This window comes from Canis lupus, chromosome 20 (genome assembly GCF_011100685.1).
Source record: "Canis lupus familiaris isolate Mischka breed German Shepherd chromosome 20, alternate assembly UU_Cfam_GSD_1.0, whole genome shotgun sequence".
NCBI lineage: Eukaryota > Metazoa > Chordata > Mammalia > Carnivora > Canidae > Canis > Canis lupus.
This window is the reverse complement of record NC_049241.1, coordinates 51,774,639-51,796,809: the sequence shown is the minus strand read 5'-3', so window position 1 is coordinate 51,796,809 and position 22,171 is coordinate 51,774,639. Positions and strand designations below refer to the sequence as shown.

The window sequence follows — 22,171 nt, the reverse complement described above, 5'->3', positions numbered from 1 at the left end:
CCAATCACTGTTTCCTTCAGCACTTACTGAGCTGGGATGCATCTCTGCTGGAGCATGACTGAGGAGTACTGATCACTTGTCTGGTATATGATGAAGGCTCAGGGTCCCTCTTCAAGACTGGCAGGAAGACAGACTTGGCTGAGACCTTCTGATGCAGATGCCACAAAGGGAGGAGACACAAGTATGGAGCCAGTATAATAGAAATGTCAAACTAAAAAGCTGGAGGCACCCACCAATTATTTCCAATTGTATAACTTGTGAGGCTCAATGCACAAAGCTCATAATTAGCCAATTGATCCATGTTGTCCCAATCTCTGAGGACTTGATAATGTTCTTTTCATTTTTAAAAAAAGATTTTATCTATTTATTTATTTATTTATTTAGAGAATGCAGTGGGAGGGGCTAATGAAGGGAGAGAGAGAATCTCAAGCAGACTCCACACTGAAAGTGGATCCTGACATGGTGCTCCATCCATGACCCTGAGATCACAACCCAAGACGAAACCAGGAGTCAAACACCCAACCAACTGAACTACCCAAATGTTCCAGGACTTGCTAATGTCAATAGAAGAGGAAAGGGAAACAGGTGAATGTTTTTAGAAGGATCTGGCTCCTTCCGCTCCTCAGGAAGCTCAGCTGTACTCCTTACTTTTTCCAAGTTGTAGGATCCTAACATGAAATTCAGACTTTTTTTTCAATTGAATCACTCAATGTGTGATTTTGATATCTGTAAATCCATTGTATGAATCATAAAATTGAGGCAGAATTAGGTCTTCTATACAAAGAATGTGATACTATTTCCATTTTCTCAGTTAATATGTGCTCTAAGGATAACTTCTTATTTTCATTTCCATAGGTCTTGCTTGGATTGGCACTTTATATGTTAGAGATTCACAGGGTTATTGTTATTTATTTTTATTTTTTTCAATATTTTATTTAATTTCAAGTTAGTTAACTTATAGTATAGTATTAGTTCCAGGGTTAGAATTTAGCGATTCATCACCTGCATATAACACCCAGTACTCATTATATCACTTGCCTGCTTAATGCTTATCACCCAATTACCCATCCCTCAACCCACGTCCCCTCCAGTAGTCCTCAGTTTGTTCCCTATAATTAAGAGTCTCTTATAGCTTGCCTCCCTCTTTGTCTTATCTTATTTTATTTTTCTTCTCTTCCCCATGTTCACCTGTTTTGTTTACTTTTGGCTAATTTGAATGACTTTAGTTCTGTTTTTTCTCTAATTGAATTACATTGGCATATTAGAAAACTATTGATTTTTACATATTTTTTGGTAACTGATACTTCACTTAAATGCTTCAGAGAGCCTCTCATAATATTACAATGAAGATGTTTGCCAGAACTGTAATCATCTCAAGGCTTGACTGGCAGAAGTCCACTTAAAAGCTCACCCATAGGGCTGTTGGTAGGATTCATGCATTTGTAGACTATTGGCCCGAGGATTCCCAGATACATGGGCCTCTTTTTTTTTTTTTATACATGGGCCTCGTAATGGGGCAGCTTGTAACATGGAAATTGGGTTCCGTCAACAGGAGCAACCAAGAGAGCAAGGCAGAGGTAGCAGGAAGAAAGCCAGATTTTTTTTCCCACTCTATTCCTGGAAGTGACTTCTCAACATTTCTTTCACATTCTCATTGTTGGAAGCAAGTCACTATGTCTATTTCACACTCAATGGGAGGGACATATGCAAGAGCAAGAAAATCAGCAGTTGGGGATCATAGGGAGCATCTCAGGCACAGTCCACCACATAAGTCTCATCCTCTACAAGAACTTTGTGCTCCAAGCACTTCAAGACTCATGTCATATCTATCTGCCTTCCAGTATAGTCCCAAATTTGTCACACAACAAAAATTCCCAGGAGACAAATTGGCAAATGGGTAGAACTTCCTCTCCATTGGGTATTTCTGCAGACCCCGCTTTACTATTTCTCAAGTAGACTCCCTGATTTCTGCTATCCCAGGAGAGCCCCTCCACCAATAAGCCAGTTTGCAGCCATTCCATGGCCAAATTTAACAAAAATCCCCAGTGGTTCTGATTTATGCTAGTTAGAAAGGAGTCAACTGGCTCCAAAGTATATTTTCTTTAGATTTCTGTGGGTTCTCAGCCCTTGAAAACATAAATAAACTATGGTTTTGGTTAATCTGCTTTTTCTAGTGGATAAACTGAGATGTGTATGGATAGTAGTATATTGTAACCTTCTAAATTCTATCTATGCATCTTTCCTGACTCAGAGATTTCTTTGCTGAGGAACATGGAGATTGGTTTGTCATTAAGTGATATGAAGAAAACTTCAATGAATATCTAATCAAATTGGGTATGGAGGGAAGGATGCTATTTACTTGTGTGTGTGTGTGTAAATGTATGACAGAGGGTGTTTCTAGGGGAGAACACATGGTAGATATGTAGAGATAGATATAAGAGGGAGGGATGGGGTGTTAAGGCACTTAGAATACTTAATCCATAGCAAAAATGTGGTATTAGACTGAAGTTATTTCATAGTACAGTGTATAAAGACATTAATAGGGGCGATAGGATACTAGGGTAATGGTAAAGATGAATTTACAGGACACAGAATAGGAAAACCAAAGATATTTATTTTTGTGCAATAAAATGTGATATATGCTTTATTCTTTTCCAGTTTCCAATTCCTTCTCCCACGATGAGTATCCATGATGAAAGAGCAAATGAGTAGGAGTGTACTGGAGAGGGAGGAGATGAGTATTGGAGCCTTGTAAAATATTTGGACAATAGCAAAAAATGTTATTAAACTGAAATCAACATAGTGAGTGAGGAGATGAGATATTAGAATTACTGTCAAAGATGAGTGTAGAGAACATTTACCCCATATCCAATAAGGGGTAAGTACCCAAAATACGTAAAGAATTTATACAACTGGGGATCCCTGGATGGCTCAGTAGTTTGGCACCTGCCTTCAGCCCAGGGCGTGATCCTGAAGACCCAGGATCAAGTCCCGCATCAGGCTCCCTGCGTGGAGCCTGCTTCTCCCTCTGCCTGTGTCTCTGCCTCTGTGTGTGTGTGTGTGTGTGTGTGTGTGTCTCATGAATAAATAAATAAAATCTTAAAGAAAAGAACTTATACAACTTAACACCAAAACCCCCAAAAAATTTCAACTAAAAATAGGCATTTTTCCAAATAAAACATACAGATAGCCAACAAATACATGAAAAGATGCACAACATCACTAATCTTCAGAGAAATACCAATTACCTTATGCCTGTCAGATGGCTAAAATCAAAAACATAAGAAATAACAAGTATAGTTGAGGATGTAGAGAAAATGAAATCTGGGCAGCCCAGGTGGCTCAGCCGTTTAGCACCCCCTTCGGCCCAGGGTGTGATCCTGGAGACCTGGAGCGAATCCCGTGTCGGGCTCCCTGCATGGAGCCTGCTTTGCCTTCTGCCTGTGTCTCTGCCTCTCTGCCTCTCTCTCTCTCTCTCTCTCAATCTCTCTCTCATTAATAAATAAATAAAATATTTTTTAAGAAAAGAAAGAAAAGAAAATGAAACTCTCATGCACCATTGGTGGGAATGCAATTTGATGCAACCACTGTGGAAAACAGTATAGAGGTTCCTCAAAAAATTAAAAATAGTATTATCATATAATCCAGTAACTCCACTGTTAGGTATTTACCCAAAGAAAATGAAAACACTAATTCAAAAAGATATTTACACTCCCGTATTTATTGCAGTATTATTTACAATAGCCAAGATATGGAAGCAACCCACGTGTCCATCGACAGATAAATGGATAAAGAAGAAAAGAAAATGTGCTATGTGTATATATGAAATGTATTATTAGTCAACCATAAAAAAAAAAACAATGAAATCTTGCCATTTGCAACAAAAGAGTTGGACCTATGGGGTATAACAATAAATTAAATAAGTCAGTCAGAGAAAAACAAATACTATATACTTTCACTCATATGTGGAATTTAAGAAACAAAACAAATGAACAAAGAAAACAGAGACAAACAAAAAAAAACAGACCTTTAAATACAGAGAACAAACTAGTGACTCCCAGAGGAGACGTGGGTAGAGGGATAGGTGAAAAAGATAAAGAGGATTAAGATTAAGGATTACTTATTTTAGAGTGCCAGCCTGGCTCAGTTGATGAAGTGTCTGCCTTTGGCTCAGGTAATGATCTTGGGGTCCTAGGATCAAGCCTTGGGTTGGGTTCCCCCTGAGCAGGAAGTCTACTTCTCCCTTTCCCTCTGCCCCTACCACCCCACTCCTCACTTATGCTCTCTCTCTTTCAAATAAATAAATAAATAAAAATTTTTAAAGAAGAGTACAGTTATCTTGATGAGCACTAAGAAATGTATAGAATTGTTGAATCATAGTATTGTACACCTAAAACTAATATAACACTGTATGTTAATTATACTTGAAAATACATACATACATGCATACCAAGTTTGAGAACTAGTAACATGCATCCTCCCACATAACCTGCATAAACCAATTGGATAGATAAGAAATATGTATGGAAAATACACAAGAATTATGGAAAAATATGAATTTAAAATATATAAAAAGAGAACTTCTCATCTTTCTGGGATGCTTGGGTCACCAATGATAAAGCACAGAGTCTCCATAGATCTAATAAGATTCAGTCAGGGGCACCTGGGTGGCTCTGTGGTTGAACATCTGCCTTTGGCTCAGGTCATGATCCCGGGGTCCTAGGGTGGAGTCCCACATTAGGCTCCCCACAGGGAGCCTGCTTCTCCCTCTGCCTATGTCTCGGTCTCTCTCTCTGTGTCTTTCATGAATAGATAAATAAAATATTTTTTAAAGTAAGGTTCAGTCATGCAGTGACTGTCATATACAAAGGACCCCAGAATACTCCCTCAGTCCCATTTAAGACATGAAAAAAGCAATTTCCAAATGTTAAGCAAGGAAAAGGATGAAAGCCACGACAACTATAAAAATGATGTGGTGAGAGCCTTAGAATTTGCAGGTCTACATGTTTAGTTTTTTGTTTGTTTTTAAAATGTTTTGTTTATTTGAGGGGTGGGGGAAAGAGAGAGAATGAGGGGGAAGGGACAGAGGGAGATGGAGAGGAAGAAACAGGCTCCCCACTGAGCAGAGAGCCCAACTCAGGGCTCAGCCTTGGGATCGAGATCATGACTTGAGCCAAAGGCAGACGCTTAATGGATTGAGCCACCCAGGCACTCCTAGGTGTTTAGTTTTGCTGCATTCCAACCTACACCTCAAATGGATGGCAGAGGTACTGCGATTAGATTGTTTTACTGAAGAGCCTCCACATGGCCCTTTTGATGTCCCTGTTCCTCAGGCTGTAGATGAAAGGGTTCAGCATGGGGGTGACCACAGTATACACCACTGAGGCCACTGCATCCTTCCTGGGAGAAAGTGAGACAGCTGAACTAAGGTACACCCCAAGGCCTGTTCCATAAAATAAGCAAACAACTGACAGGTGGGAGCCACAGGTGGAGAAGGCTTTGTATCTCCCACCTGTGGATGGGACTCTCAGAATGGAGGAAACAATTTTATAGTAAGAGAAAAAGATCCCTGAAATAGGAAGAAAGCCAGAGATGGCACCAACAAAATACATGACTATGTTATTGATAAAAGTGTCAGAACAGGCAAGGTTGAGGAGTTGAGAAGGATCACAGAAGAAATGAGAAATTTCCACATCCTTGAAGTAAGTAAGTTGTAACACAATTGAATTGTGCATCTGGGAGACCAACAGGCTGATTAAAAATGACGCCAAAACCAACAAGCCACAGAGGCGGGGGTTCATGATGATCAAGTAGTGCAGGGGGTGACAGATGGCCACAAACCGGTCATACGCCATCACAGCCAGGAGGAGACTATCCAAACATCCAAAAAGCATAAAAAAAGACATTTGAGTCAGGCAACCCACATAGGAGATGACTCTGCTCTGAGTTTGGATGTCCATGATCATCTTGGGGACTGTGGTGGAGGTGAAACCAATGTCAGCCAAGGACAGGTTGGAGAGGAGGAAGTACATGGGGATGTGGAGGTGGGAGTCAGAGCTGACGGCCAAGATGATGAGCAGATTCCCAAGCACAGTGACCAGGTACATGGACAGGAACAGCCCAAAGAGGAGGGGCTGCAGTTCTGGATCATCTGAGAGGCCCATGAGGAAGAACTCTGATACACTTGTTAGATTTTGTGGTTCTATGTAGCTTGGACACCTTTTAAAAAAGAAAAGAGGGTTGGAAAAGTGAAACAAGTAAATGAGCATCCAGCTCTGTGTCCATATTGTGTATTCAAGCAATTAACAAGTAAAATATTCACACTTGGAGCCATACATTCCAGTACATTTAGCAATAGTTCTGTGTCTCAAATCCAATTTTCTTGAACTGTTTCCTCATTGGTTTCTGTGTTATTCACCTCTCTATATACATACTTTAAAGACACAGAACTGAAGAATGTTAGAGGAGCAAGAACAGTTAGAGCTAAATGATAAATCCATGATCACCATAAAATACTCTTTTAAGAAACATGCCAAATAAGAAATATTCTTTTCCCTTTAGGTAAAAAAAAAAAAAAAAAAATCAGTCTAATTGAAGGACACTAAGCAGCCTGATTTTATTCAAATAAATGCAAGAAATTCCCTTTAGAATATTGATAAACTGTGTAATTGCTAGAACTACATCATTGACATTCTAAATTAAAACCGAATGTTTATAATCAGAAAGCTTTTTTTAATAGTTAATTATCTTTATGAGTTTTCATCATTCTCCGGTTTTCTGACATCTCTCCTCTGTAGAAATACATGCTCATTCAAATATGTGGGTTGTCTTTTTAAAGTTTTTTCAAATATAGGGGCAGCCCCGGTGGCTCAGCGGTTTAGCGACGCCTTCAACCTGAGGCTTAATCCTGGAGACCCGGGATCGGATCAGGTCCCACATTGGACTCCCTGCAGGGAGCCTGCTTCTCCCTCTGCCTGTGTCTGCCTCTCTGTGTGTCTCATGAATTAATAAAATCTTTTAAAAAAAAGTTTTTTTCAAATATAATTGTTAACTGTGGCCTGATAGACTTCAAATTTTGTAAATACATTTTGGTTAAATGCACAAAATCATGCAGCATCGGTGACACCATAGATGGCATTTGTACACAATGCAGCTCTGGGTCATTAAACAATAATTAACTTAAAAAAATACCTTTTTCCTATCTCTCATCTTATACAGGATTAAATACCAACCCTACACAGTCTCAGGGAAATTGACACTGGTGTTTGACACTGGTGTTTGACACTGCTCTTTGGGGTTTTGTTTTGTTTTGTTTTGGTCTCTATCTTGAAGTGGTTTGGTATTGCTGAAAGTGCTTACATGTATTTCTAATCCTAAATATTTGGAAGTTCTGGGTCCACATGAAATCCAACTCTCTTGGGACGCCTGGGTGGCTCAGCAGTTCCGCATCTGCCTTCAGCTCAGAGCATGATCCTGGAGCCATGGGATCGAATCCCACATCAGGCTCCCTGCATGGAGCCTGCTTCTCCCTCCTCCTATGTCTCTGCCTCTCTTTCTCTGTGTCTCTCATGAATAAATAAATAAAATCCTAAAAAAAAAAAAGAAAAGAAATCTAACTCTCTTATTTATAATCAAGGAATTTAGGATCATATAAAGCCCCCCAAACCAGGTCTGAAATCTAGCCTTCTTATGCTTCCTTAACTTTAATCTTTACTGAAACAAAAATTCTCCTTAATTAATTCCTTTTAAAATTAATTCCCCTTAATAGTCGGGGTTTTTGTTTGTTTGTCTGTCTTTTTTTGTTTGTTCATTTCTTTAGTTTCTTAAGTTCCACATATGAGTGAAATCATATGGTGTTTGTCTTTCTTTGACTTCTTTTGCTTAGCATAATACCCTCTAGGTCCATCCATGTTGTTGAAAATAAATAAATAAATACATAAATAATAAAATAAATTCTCCTTATATACAATTTTTTTAAGATTTTATTTTTAAGCAATCTCCACACCCAACTGAATCCACAACCCCAAGATCAAGAGTCCCACGCTCCAACGACTGAACCAGCAAGGCACTCCTAAATACAATTATTTTTAAATCAATTCCCTGAAGACAACTCTGCTATTCATTTCTCCTGATAGGTCACACTATGATTTAATTTAGAGAAAAATGCAAAAGGGAAAAGTACAAAGACTAACATAACAAGTACATGGGGAGTTTCCACATTGGTAAAATGGAGCTAATGATTGAACTTACCTTATTGGGTTGTTTGAAGAAATTAAGCATAAAGAAACATAAAGTGGTCAGCCCCGTAGTTCTCAACCCCGTTGATTATTATACTTACCCATTAATACTGCAAAATGTACTAATGTCCTGTCCACTGCCTAGAGCTAATTAAATAATAATCTCTACATGCATGATTTTTAGTGGTACTAATGTACACCCAGGGTCAAGAACAATGCCTTAAAATATTGCCAGGCACTTAGAATATGTACAAAGAATATTGCCTATTATTGCTATAATGAATACCTAATAGCTGTATATTTTTTAGAGATTTAATTTATTTATTCATGAGAGACACAGAGAAAGAGAGGCAGAGATATAGGTAGAGAGAGAAGCAGGCTCCATGCAGGGAGCCCGATGTGGGACTAGATCCCAGGACTCCAGGATCACGCCCTGGGCTGAAGGCAGGTGTTCAACCACTGAGCCACCCAGGCATCCCACCCAATAGCTAAATTAAAAATATAGCCATTTACTAATGTTTTCTTCCAAACTCATATTTTATAGAGATCTGAAATATCACTGATAAAATTTTAGCTTTCTTTAAATCCCTGCATGATCTTATTGCCCTGCACACTTGTTCCCCAAAGCAACCACAATTATTAATTAGGTGAGTATATTTTCTTTCAGTGTTTCCATAACATTATTATTTATTTATAATCTACAAAACCTTACAAAATATTTTCTTAAAGATTTACCTAAATAGTATATTACTACACATAATGCATCTAAAGTGTTCCTGTTTACTACAACACTGCGTTTAAATCTAGATATAACACTTTTCGTGATATATAGTATTAACTATATACTATGAGTTAATGAGGAATTAACTTTATTTTGTTTATCAATTCCTTATTTCAACAACCCTATGAAAATCCTTTTACCTTTCTGCATATCATGCAAATGAGAATTTCTATATGACATCTGCATGGAGGATGGTTGTTAATATCAACCTTCCATCACAAGGTTGTTTGTGTTGTAAAAATCAGTGCAAGTTCAATTTCACCATTTATTTCCTACATCTGTTTTCCCAGTAGAAAAATTAGTTGCTATCAGCTATATGCTATTATTAAAGTATAGAATCAGAAATATTTCTCAGGTATCTAATAATCATCATTCTGTGATACCTTCACATAAAAATTCATATTTTACATAGGGGATATTTCCATATCTCAGATTTTCAAACTGGGCTGTAAAGTGCATTACTACTCATAGGAGATCCTATAATTCACCATATTACTGCCATAAGTGTTCCTGAAAACCAGTAGTCCAACGCCCTAATTCACGGAATACATGTAAATCCCTCAACTTGTCTGTGTTGGTATCCCTTCTCTGGAAATTGAAAGGTTAACAGCCATCTCCAGAGATGTGTGGCATCTAAAGGAAGTGGAACTTAATAAATATCTAGTCATTGTTTTGTAACCAGAATTTGAATCATTAAAAAAAAAAAAATAAAAAAATAAAAAAATAAAAAGAATTTGAATCATTATTGTAATTGTGGGTTTATGGATGAAATGCAATCCTAAGAAAGCTTTAATAACCTTTCATTGGATTGTATGGGAGAGAATCTGAAGGCTCTCTCGTCTCAGGGCTCTAGAAATCCTAAAATATATCTAAGACCACACAGTAAAATTTATCTTCTCCTTCTCATTTTTCATACTTACAAAAATCACTGTGATAGTTTTCAATAACTGAATGTTGTAAATGCTATTAAATAGAAAATAATAGAGTAGAAAGGAGTGCCTGGTGGCTTAGTTGCTTGTGTCAAATTCTTGATCCCAGGCTCAGGTCTTGGTCTTAGAGTTGTGAGTTCAAGCCTTATGTTGGGCAACACATTGGGTGTGGAGCCTACTTGAAAAAATAGATCCTATTGAATGACATAGATACAAACAAGTGCTATTTTATCTTATTTCTTGTTCTATGAGACATCCCTAAAATGGATGAAGGCACGGGCAGGAAAGCACCAGTGTGTGCAAGCCATATTAACTATTCTTTGTTCTTGTGACTCAAAGAAGGGTCTATTCAACATTTCACATATTTGGGAGTTTTATTGTTATTGTTGCCTACTCTGTGCCAAAGATGATATATGCTCTGAGGAATCAGAAATGAATTTGATTCAGTCATTTCCTTCCAAGCACCCAGTATTTAATTTGTACACGGATAAAAATTAAATTTTTGTCAGATATCCATTGAAAACCAAATGATCAGATCACAGGACACTTTGGTTGAAAGGTATAAAGATCGGTATTAAAAAAAATAAAAATAAAGATCGGTATTAACAATATTAATCAATATCATCAATAATAATACTTAAATTTTTGCCTTTCCCATATGCATCCATCACATATTTAACCACATTGGTAGTATTCATATCTATTTAGTCCTTACTCAGTGGAGTGGTATCAACTAGGGGTCAATTCAGATGATAATTCTGAGGCTCAGATATACTAAGAACTTGCTCCAGGTCACTAGATAATAAGTAGAGAAGATAGGACTTAAAATTATATTGTGGATCTGAGGCACATGCAGTTAACTTCTTTACTCTTAAAATTCAGAAATTTTAAAACAGAGATCCATAGATCTTAAGCAATAGCACATGTATTGTACATGTTTTAATATTTTCTAGTTTCCTGAGTGTGGATGGAACCTGAGACATTGACATTGTGTCTCCGTTTGAAATGGAGGAACTTATAAGAATGGAGAAGGAAGTAGACATCTGAGGCAAAATGCAGGAGCAGAGGCATGCAAGAGAAATCTACTATAAACTGTCATGAGCCGGCTCTTTCTATGATCTCTGCCAGCCAATCTTCAGCCGTCCTTCTTATAGTTGAGGCACCAATGGCTCTTTACTCTGGTTTACTAGTAACCTCCAAAGAGAAGAGCACAGTGAGTGGAGAATGTATGGGTGGAATGACCAGAGAAGTTAAATGCTTGGTTGCATTGGCAAGAGGAGAATACTGGCCAGGTGCTCTGTGTCTGGAGTCAGACTGTTTGATTCAAACCTGGTTTCATCCCATTCCATCCCATGACCTGGGACAAGTTACACTAACAGGCTATAATCCTCTCCCCATCCATAAAAGAACAATAATGTGTACATATACATTTTAGGGGTGACTAGGCAGGAGAAAAGAAACAGTCTACATAAAGTACTTATTTCAGAGCCTGACACTTGGGAATCCTTAATAAAGGTTCATGGTATCATGTATATGGTCATCTAGCATCATTCCCCTGCTCCTCTTCATCATCACTTTCATGACCATTTTGGAATGCTTATGGGACTGCTTAGAGGGACTTAATTCCTGCTCTGGTGAGGGAGGTTCCTACAGGAGCTAAAACCAATGAGGGAGGAAAGCAGAACTCTGAATGACAATTCTCAGATTTCCACCAGAACCAAGAATATAAACATCACAGGCCTCAGAGCTGAAACTGCATATTGGTGCCCTTCCATCTGGCTACTCCAACTGTCATGCTTATCCTGATGATGAAGAAATAATGCTCCCCCCATTGTTCCTGTATCCTGTATCTCCAATATCACTCACTGGACTGTGCTGCCTCTGTGCTGGGGTATGACAAGGGAATGACGATCCATCATCCTTCTTATGCCTGTGAATGATGAAGGCTCAGGCTCTGTTCTCAGGATCTGCAGGAAGACAGGTATGCACCCCGTGATGCATACAATGACTCTGAGAAGAGAAGACACAACATACAGATCCGATTGTGCTGGGACTGGCCAACTGAAAGTTTGCAGGGCACAGGCCGATTATTTACAGTTGTGTGGGCTTGAAAGCTCAATGCACAGAGCTCATAATTACCCAAATTGATCCGGGTTCTCCCAATCTCTGAGGGCTTGTTAATATTAATGGGCCAGGATCATAGGAAAAGTAAATGTCCTTTGTTGGGTCTGAGGTCTTCCACTTCTCAGGAGGAACAGCACTTGTACTCCCTCTGACTTTCAAGTTTCATACATCTTAATTAAAAAAAAAACTCAGACTTAATTTTTAAATTAACAGACAAAAGCGTGTGAGTTTATCAGTCATCAAACGCATTCAAATGACTGGACAATTTAGGGAGAATTAGGACTTTCATATCAAGATTCTGGTAGTATCTCCATTCTCTCAGTTAATGTTTTTGGCTCTAAGAACACTTAACACAACCTCTACCCTTTTAACAAATTTGCAAGTGTTGATTTTAGGTACAATACTGTATATCTCTAGAGCTATTGTTGATTTTAGGTACAATACTGTATATCTCTAGAGCTTATTCATCTTGCTTGACTGAAACTCTATGCCCTTTGATTAGGAACTCTCCATTTCCCCCTCCTGCCACCATTCTGTTCTGACTCTATGAATTTGACTATTTTAGATACATAAATGAAATCGTGCAGTATTTATCATTCTGTGCTTGGCTTGTTTCACTTAGCATAATATCCTTAAGGTTCACCTGTGTTGCTTCAAATGACAGAATTTCCTGCTTTCTTCAGGCTGAATAGTATATATAGCATATATACTATTGCATATATATAATATATTATTATATTGAAATATTAAATAACATTATATATTTATTTATTATATTATATAGTATATAATAGTATACTATTGTATATACATGATTTGCATTTCTTTGATGAATAGTGATATTGAACACCTTTTCATATACTTGTTAGCTATTTGTATATCTCCCTTGGAGAAATGTCTAATAAAATCCTTAACCCGGTTTTTAAATCAACTTGTTAGTTGTTTGTTTGTTTACCATTAAGTTGTAGGAGTTCCTTATATATTTTGGAGATGAACCAATGATCAGACATAGGGTTTGCAAATGTTTTCTCCCATTCCATAGGTTGCCTTTTCACTGATAAGGAATCTGAAGAGCACTGATTTGTCACAAGTCTTAAATTGTTCCTGAGATTGGATGGAATTGTGTCTTTAAATCCCATGCCCTTTCTATTATCTGTGATGCCACTCTTCTATCAAGGATATTAGCACCACTCCTAGATAGTTACTGTATAGCAACTGTGGACCTTCCTGGCACACTTCTGTCCAGGCTTTCCCCTCCATGCATAATGTTAATCGATTAGTTGCACTCATTCATATTTTGAAGTTTGATGAGGAAAAAGAAACTGTCACCTGTGGAGAGAATGTTAAATGAGATATCAAAAGCAATATTACTATATTAGTCAGGATTCTCTAGAGAAACAGACCTAACAGGAAATGTGTATATTTATATAGAGATTTAAGAAATTGGTTCACATGATTATGGAGGCTTGCTAAGTCTAAATTTTGCAGGGTAGGCAAGAAACACAGGAAGAATTGCAATTCAAGTTCAAAGACAGTCTGCTGGTGGGATTTCTGCTTCCTCCAGGAGGTCAGTCTTTGTTCTTAACTGATTGGATAAGGCTCACCTACATTATACAGGATAATCTACTTTATTCAAAGTCCACTGATCTAAAAGTTAAACTAAGCCAAAAAATACTTTTGCAGAAACATCCAGAATAAAGTTCAATCAAATATCTGGGCACTATGGCTCAGCTAAGTTGACACATAAAATTAACCATCATAATTACCTTGGCCAATTGCAAGCATTTTTGCCAATCATTTAGGTTTTCAGAAATAGAGACACACCCTATATATTGTTCCAGAGTAGATCAGACCCAAAGTGTTTCATTTCAATTCATAAAAACCAAGAAATCAAAATGATAATTTTGTCATTTTTATTGGGATGTATCTTTTCATTGGCCAATATGGCTTTCTCCTCAGTAAAGGAATACCCTTTTCCATTATTGAAGTTCCTGATCAGTAATGATGGTAGATGATTTAACTTAGTGGCCAAAGGTCAAATATATTAAACTATCTATGAGGCAGGTTTTCAGAGAGCCCCAGATTATTGTCTCACAAACTGTAGGCGACATCTCTAAAGGAAGTATCCTTTACTATGTCGTATATAGTGGACACAGAGCAGAGCCCAAAGACAGATATGCCAAGACAAGACACAGGGAGGGATGGTTTTAAAGTGAAGCCCTAAAGATATTTTTACTAGTGAAAGGAAAGAGTTTTGCTGAGGTAAAGTATAAAAAGGTGAGTTTGGATTTATCCCAAAGATACAGATGCAGTGAAACGCTGGAACACCTGCACCCCGATGTTTCTAGCAGCAATGTCCACAATAGCCAAACTGTGGAAGGAGCCTCAGTGTCCATCAAAAGATGAATGGATAAAGAAGATGTGGTATATGTATACAATGGAATATTCCTCAGCCATTAGAAACGACCAATACCCACCATTTGCTTCGGCATGGATGGACCTGGAGGGTATTATGCTGAGTGATATATGTCAGTTGGAGAAGGACAAACATTATATGGTCTCATTCATTTGGGGAATATAAAAATTAGTGAAAAGGGATAAAGGGAAAGGAGAGAAAATGAGTGAAAATATCAGTGAGGGTGACAAAACATGAGAGACACCTAACTCTGGGAAATGAACAAGGGGTAGTAAAAGGGGAGGTGGGTGGGGGGGTGGGGTGACTGGGTGATGGGCACTGAGGGGGGCACTTGGCAGGATGAGCACTGGGTGTTATGCTATATGTTGGCAAATTGAACTCCAATACAAAAAAATTTTAAAGGTGAGTTTGGAGCAAGGTGACAGTATCTTATTAACCAGGACAAATGACTGGTTGTATGGCATGGAAGAATGTATGTAAACAAATATCAGGAATTTTAGGAAAGTCACATTGCCTATTACTAGTGTTAACTTTTTTATATCATCCTTTGATGAGCTCAGATCATTTTAAGAACTTCAGCATCTGCTCATGAGCAGTTAAAGACCCAAACATACTGTTATCTCTGAACAAAACATGTAATTAGATCAGTAGTTCCCAACCTTGCTTATACATGAGTACCAAGTGGGATAATTTTTAAGCCCCCATGCTAAGGCTATACTTCAGTCCAATTAAATCATAATCTGTGGTGAGAAGCAGTTACCAATATTTTTAGTGTCCTAGGTGACTCCAATTTGAAGCCAAATCTGAAGACCAGTTACATGCATCCTTACCTATAACATGCGTAAACAGATGTAAAGAACACAAAAATTGTGTGAATGATAGACATGAATTTTGGAAAGTTTTGAGAATTTTTTTACAATTTTACAATTGGATTGTAATTATTAAAACCAACAACAACAACAAAAAAGGGTGTGTATTGCTTCAGAATGCCTGGGTCATAGATGAGGAATAAAGAAAGCTCTATAGCTATAATATGATTCAATCATGCAGTGATTGTAATGTAGATAGGATGCCTCCCTCAATCACAACTCCCTCAATCCCATTTAAAATGTATCAAAAAATCAATATTCAGATATGAAGGATTCAATCCCTCAATCCCATTTAAAATGTATCAAAATAATCAATATTCAGATATGAAGGATTGAAAGGCATAAGAATCACAAACATTATGGGACCAATTAGACAGAATTTCCAGTTCCAAGTGTTTGGATTTACTGACTTTTCCAATTCACACAGTGAATAAAAGGGGACAGGTATTGAGATTAGGCTGTTCTTAGGTACCTCTGCATGGCTCTCTTGGTTGCTTTGTTCCTCAGACTATAAAGGAAGGGATTAAGCATGTGGGTGACCACGGTATACACTGCCGAGATCACCTCACCTTTCTTGGCAGAATATGGGATAGCCAACCTGAGGTACACTCCAAGACCTGTTCCAAAAACAAGCAAACAACTGACAGGCAAGAGCCACAAGTAGGAAGAGGTTCGTACTTCCCACCTATGGATGTGACTCTCAGGATGGAGGAAATAATTTGAACGTAAGAGAAAAGGATTCTTGAGAGTAGAACACCACCAAAAATGGCACCAATAAAATAAAACTGGCAGGGATTTCCAAGGAGGCAAGGTCGAGTTGCTGAGAAGGGCCATGAAAGAGATGAGGTATTTCTGCATCTATGAAGAAGGTAAGCTGTGACATCAAACTGTGCAGCTAGGAGTCCAAAATACTGATGGAAAAAAAAGACACCAAAACCAGCCCGACACAGAGGTGGAGATTCATGATCACCAGGTAGTGCAAGGGGTGACAGGTGGCTACAAACTGGTCATAGGCCTTTGCAGTCTCTAGATTGTCCAAACATCCAAAGAGAATAAAAATAGACATCTGAGCCCACACAGGAGATGATTCTGTGAGTTTGGATGTCCGACATCATCTTCGGGACAGTGGTGGATATGAAACAGATGTCAATCAAGGACAGATTGTAGAAGTATATGGGGGTGTACAGATGGCAGTCAGAGCTGACAGCCAGGATGATTAGCAGGTTCCCGAGCATGGTGACCAGGTACATGGATAGGAACAGCCCAAGGTGGAGGGACTGCAGTTCTGAATCATCTAGAAGCCTAGGAGGAGGGATTCTGAGACAAGTGTTAGATTTTTTAATCCCTGAGGCTAAGACACCTCCTAGGAAAGAAGAGTATCTTGGAATAAATAAAACAAGTAAACAGGCAGTGGGCACTGTTCCACTGTCCCCCCCCCCTTTTTATTTCTTCATTATGACTCATTTTTTTATCAGGTTAAAAATTTCCAATATTTTTTCTGTTTTACCACCTTAACTACAATATTTTACCAAATCTTCGTTTTTAAGTTTTTTCCTTTTTCACTTTCATATTTCTACAATTATATGTCTTAGATATATATTTCACTTCTGGACTCCCTTCAACGTATTCAATTTAATTTTGGTAGATATATGAGATATGGGTATTTGTTATTTGTTTTTTCTGTCTCATTTTGTTTTACAATGGTGGAAGTTAGTACCTTCTAACACACAACCAAAATACACCCAGAACCAAGTGGAACACTGTGTTGGTTCATTCTGTGAGATTATATTCTCTTTTCCTTCCCATTCTGCCCTCCTCTTTTATCTTGCTTATGTTTCTGTGGTCAATGTTGGGTCTTTATATCAGTATTGCTGGTTTATATAAATTTGGGATTGAGCATCTTCTACATACAGAACAAAATACACTCAGAACCAAGAGGATCATCCTCTAGGACCCCTCAGGGAGACTACATTCTCTCTACACTATCACTTCCTCACCACCACCATCCCCCCTTTTTTCTCTTTTCTTTTTTTTCTTCTTTGTTTTTGGTTTTGGTTTTTTATATTTACTACTTTGTTTTAAAATTTTTCACTTTAGTGGTCCTTTGTTTTATTTTATTCTGTTCTTCTTCCTTTATTTTCTGGTCTCTGACCTCTTCGGAATCATCTAGGGTGTATTTTACTTAGGTCGTGGTTGATATTTTTGACTCAGCTCACTCATACAGCCACTCTGCACTGGACAAAATGACTAGAAAGAAGAATTCACCACAAAAGAAAGAACCGGAAGCAATACTCTCTGCCACAGAGTTAAAGAATTTGGATTTATTTATTTTTTTTTTATTTTTTTTAAGAATTTGGATTTAAATACGATGTCAGAAATTCAATTCAGAAGTACAATTATAAAGCTACGCATGGCTCTGGAAAAAAGCGTAAAGGACTCTAGAGACTTTGTCACTGCAGAATTGAGATCTAATGAGGCCGAAATTAAAAATAGTTTAACTAAAATGCAATCCAAATTTGATACTCTAACTACTAGGGTTAATGAGGTGGAAGAGAGAGTGAGTGACTTAGAAGACAAGTTGATGGAAAGGAAGGAAGCTAAGGAAAAAAGAGAAAAACAAGAGCCCACGAAGAAAGGCTTAAAAATTTTTTTAAAGATTTTATTTATTTATTCATGATAGACATAGACATAGAGAGAGAGAGAGAGAGAGAGAGTGAGGTGCAGAGACACAGGCAGAGGGAGAAGCCGGCTCCATGCCGGTAGCCTGACATGGGACTCGATCCCGGGACCCCAGGATCCCGCCCTGGGTCAAAGGCAGGCGCCAAACCGCTGAGCCACCCAGGGATCCCAAGGCTTAAAAAATTTTTAATGTGAACATTCAGTAATATTTTCTTCAGAATTTTTAATTTATAGAGATTTGAAATATTACCAATAAAATTTCATTTTTCTTGCTTACTCCTTCATGATCTCATTTCCCTGCATACTTATCCCACAAAGGCAACCTCTGTTATGAATTTGACAGAGTATTTTCCTGCCGATGTTTCCATGGTGTTAGGATTGATTTTGTATCCATAAACAGTCTTCCCGAAAACATAGCTGAAAAGTACCATACTAGATATGTCCCTGGAATATTCTCATTAAAACTTTAAGCCTTTCTGTGAAGTACATATATCTAGATCAAATACTTTAGTGATGCATAGTAGTGCCAGAGGAATAGTTCATTTATTTTCCAATTCCTTATTATGACAATTCTAATTATTGAAATGGAGGACTTGAGTTCTTTAGTCACTTGAATCAGATTTACTTTTGTAAGTGACACTTTTCTGTTACCTGGATAGATTTTGTACCCACTATATTCTAGCCTGTAATTTGTATCAACTTACCATCTGCTGTCATTAAAAAAAGTGTTCATAATGCCAAAAAATTTTTTTACTTCTCCATATCACACAACTGAGAATATCTATAAAATATATATATGGGGGATCCCTGGGTGGCTCGAGATTTGGTGCCTGCCTTTGGCCCAGGGCGCGATCCTGGTGTCCCGGGATTGAGTCCCACATCGGGCTCCCGGCATGGAGCCTGCTTCTCCCTCCTCCTGTGTCTCTGCCTCTCTCTCTCTCTCTCTCTCTCTATGTCTATCATAAATAAATAAATAAATCTTTAAAAAATATATATATATGTATTGTATATGTATGAAGTATAATTGCATTGTACAAATCAGTGCACACTTTACTATTAGTTGCTCAGGTTTTTACTGATATATATATATATATATATATATATATATATATATCAACTGTATATATATATACATATCGACCTCAGGACCTCAGGATCATGACCTAAGTGGAAGGCAGATGCTCAAACACTGAGCCACCTAGGTGCCCCCTAAGGGACTATTTAATGTTTAATAGAGATTTTTTTGTTGCCTACTCTGTACCAAAGATTGCATAGGCTCTGAGAAGTCAGAAATGAGTGAGATTCAGTATTCCCCTCCACTCAGTATTTATGTGTGTAAGGACAAAATGTCCCATCAGAGATTCAGGGAAATCCGTACCTTCAGAGCATGGGGTATTTTAATCAAATAGTATGAAACCAGATTATTAATAATATCTGAAATCTATTTTGCCCTTTCTATACATATTCATCACATATATAGTTTCCACTATACTGTTTAATCCTTGCAACCAGAATGAACAAGAGGACAGTTTAAGGACCAAAGCCAAGGGATCCCTGGGTGGCGCAGCGGTTCGGCGCCTGCCTTTGGCCCAGGGCGCGATCCTGGAGACCCGGGATCGAATCCCACGTCGGGCTCCCGGTGCATGGAGCCTGCTTCTCCCTCTGCCTGTGTCTCTGCCTCTCTCTCTCTCTGTGACTATCATAAATAAATAAAAATAAAAAAAAAAAGACTGAAAAAAAAAAAAAAGGACCAAAGACAAGAGAGAGATCTGCCCTAAACTATAATCAGCTGATGCTTCTATGATTCCCTACCTTGATATCAGCTGTCCATCTGACAGTCTATTACTATAGTCTAGCCCATGCAAGGGGTGCCCATTACTCCCCGCTGTGGTCTACTGGAAAGCTCCAAAGGGAAAAGTACAGTGAACAGAGGGATTCCTCCTGAAGTGACCTGGCAGGTAAAATGAGAGACTGGGTTGGTAGGAGAGAATAATAGCTAGGTGTCCTGGGTCTGGAGTCTGGATGTGAGGATTCAAATCTGAATTCATACTCACTTTACCCTATAGCTTAATACAAGTTATATTTAAATGCTGTGCTCTCGTTCATCTGTAAAATGACGATAAAGTGCATTCCTCTTCCTTGGGAGGTGGTTATGCAGATGAAATGAAACAAGCTACACAGAACACTTAGCTCAGCCTGCCATGTAGGAAGCCAATGAAGGTTAATGATATCATGCTTAATCGTCTTCATCCTCATCACTCCATAGAGCATTCAGGGGACAGGTCAGAGAGACTAGTTTCCTGCCATTGTGGAACTAGAACCAGTGTGGGAGGAAAGCAGACATCTGAATGAAAGTTCTTGGACTCTCTCTAGAACCAAGAACATAAACTTTGTAGTGCTTGGAGCGAAAACTTTGCATGTTGGTGCCCTACCATCTGCCCAACCCAAATGCCCTGCTTGTCCTGACAATAATGAAACAATGCTCCCCTAGTCCCTCCTCCATCCACTGTCTCCCATGGCTCTCTCTGGCTGCACCGTGACTTTGCTGATGCTGACCAAGGAGGAAGTGTGCTGCCTGTCACCTGCCTGGTGAACCATAATGGCTGAGGCTCTGTCCTCAGGACTGGCAGGCAGACTCAGGCCTCCTGATGGAGAGTACTACTCTGGGAGGAGGCATTGGTATGAAGCCCACTAGACAGAGACTGGCAGTCTGAAAGGCTGGAGACACAGGCTGATTATGGTACTGTGGCCTTGAGAGCCGGATGTAGAAGTCTCCAAGACTGTGAAAATTTCACAGTCTTGGAGAACCATCAGAGGAAATAGTGTCCTTGGTCCAGCTCAACGACTTGAGTTGTTGAGCCCACCTCTTCCCAGAAAGAAGTTCATTTAGACCCCTCTAGGCACATACCCACAAGGAAGGCTCTTTCTGTAAAGATTATTTCCACTTTAAAAACTCTATTGCGAGACTCCTAACTCTGGGAAATGAACAAGGGGTGGTAGAAAGGGAGGTGGGGGAGGTGGGGGTGACTGGGTGACGGGCACTGAGGGGGGCACTTGATGGGATGAGCACTGGGTGTTACACTATATGTTGGCAAATTGAACACCAATAAAAAATTAAAAAATAAAAAAACCCTCTATTGCAATTTTGATTTATTGAAATAGCATTGATGATGAAATAATATCAGGAATATTGGCATCCTAATTAACATTTCCCATGCTAGAACTGGAAAATATCTCCATATTTGTACATTTATATGTCTTGTCTGCAAGGACAGCTTCAAACTTTTCTAGTCCATCTAGGGACGCCTGGGTGGCTCAGTAGTTGAGCATCTCTCTCTGGCCGAGGGCCTGATCCTGGAGTTCCAGGATCAAGTCCCACATCAGGTTCCCTGCATGGAGCCTGCTTTTCCCTCTGCCTATGTCTCTGCCTCTTTATTTTCTGTCTCTCATGAATAATAAATAAATATCTTTAAAAAGTCCTTCTAATTCCTTATGACTTTACTCCTTGATAACTTTGTTAATTTGGATGACACCATTGGTTTTATCTGTTGCTAATTGATTTCTATTGCCATATTAGAAAACAATTAGGTTGTATACTTCCATTATCTACCACTCTTCTTTATTGAGAGCTTCTCATTTTTCTTGAGAATTATTTCATATGAAATTACTCGTCATTGTGAAGAGTAAACACACTGCAGTTGCAAAGTGTTTCAAATAGTGCCTGACATAATCATTCAATAAATCTTTTGGTCAAATCAAGCTATCAATATCTATATAATGCTCACAACGTGCCCTATGTTTTCAAAGACAAAGCAATCTTGGTCTTTCATACTTTATTGATGGAGTTTTCTCCTTCCCTGTAATTCCTTCCATAACATAGGGAACTCATATGATATGCATGGTTGAGAAGATACTTGGTGCTTGCCTAAAAGATGACAAGTGATGGTTACACTAGTATACTGTTCACAGCCCCTATCCAACTCTAGTAGTTCCCCATTCAACCATACCCAATCCTGCCTGTCCTGACTCTTCAGAATTCTTTGGTCCCTGGAGGCAGTAGTGTGTAGTATTAAAAAGCCTGGGTTCTGGACTTAGTTCCACCACATAATATGTAACTTAGGGAAATTACTTGAGTT

At 38.5% G+C, this 22,171-nt stretch overlaps 1 protein-coding gene and 1 pseudogene across 1 annotated transcript; both read right to left on the bottom strand.

The window, feature by feature from the left end:
* Nucleotides 1-4,346: 4,346 nt before the first annotated feature.
* OR7E24 (olfactory receptor family 7 subfamily E member 24) lies at nt 4,347-6,510 on the bottom strand. The gene has a single exon (XM_038567389.1). It carries the CDS (start codon nt 6,267-6,269, stop codon nt 5,277-5,279), a length of 993 nt encoding a protein of 330 aa, XP_038423317.1. The 5' UTR covers nt 6,270-6,510; the 3' UTR covers nt 4,347-5,276.
* On the bottom strand, nt 15,810-16,662 carry OR7E180P (olfactory receptor family 7 subfamily E member 180, pseudogene; annotated as a pseudogene).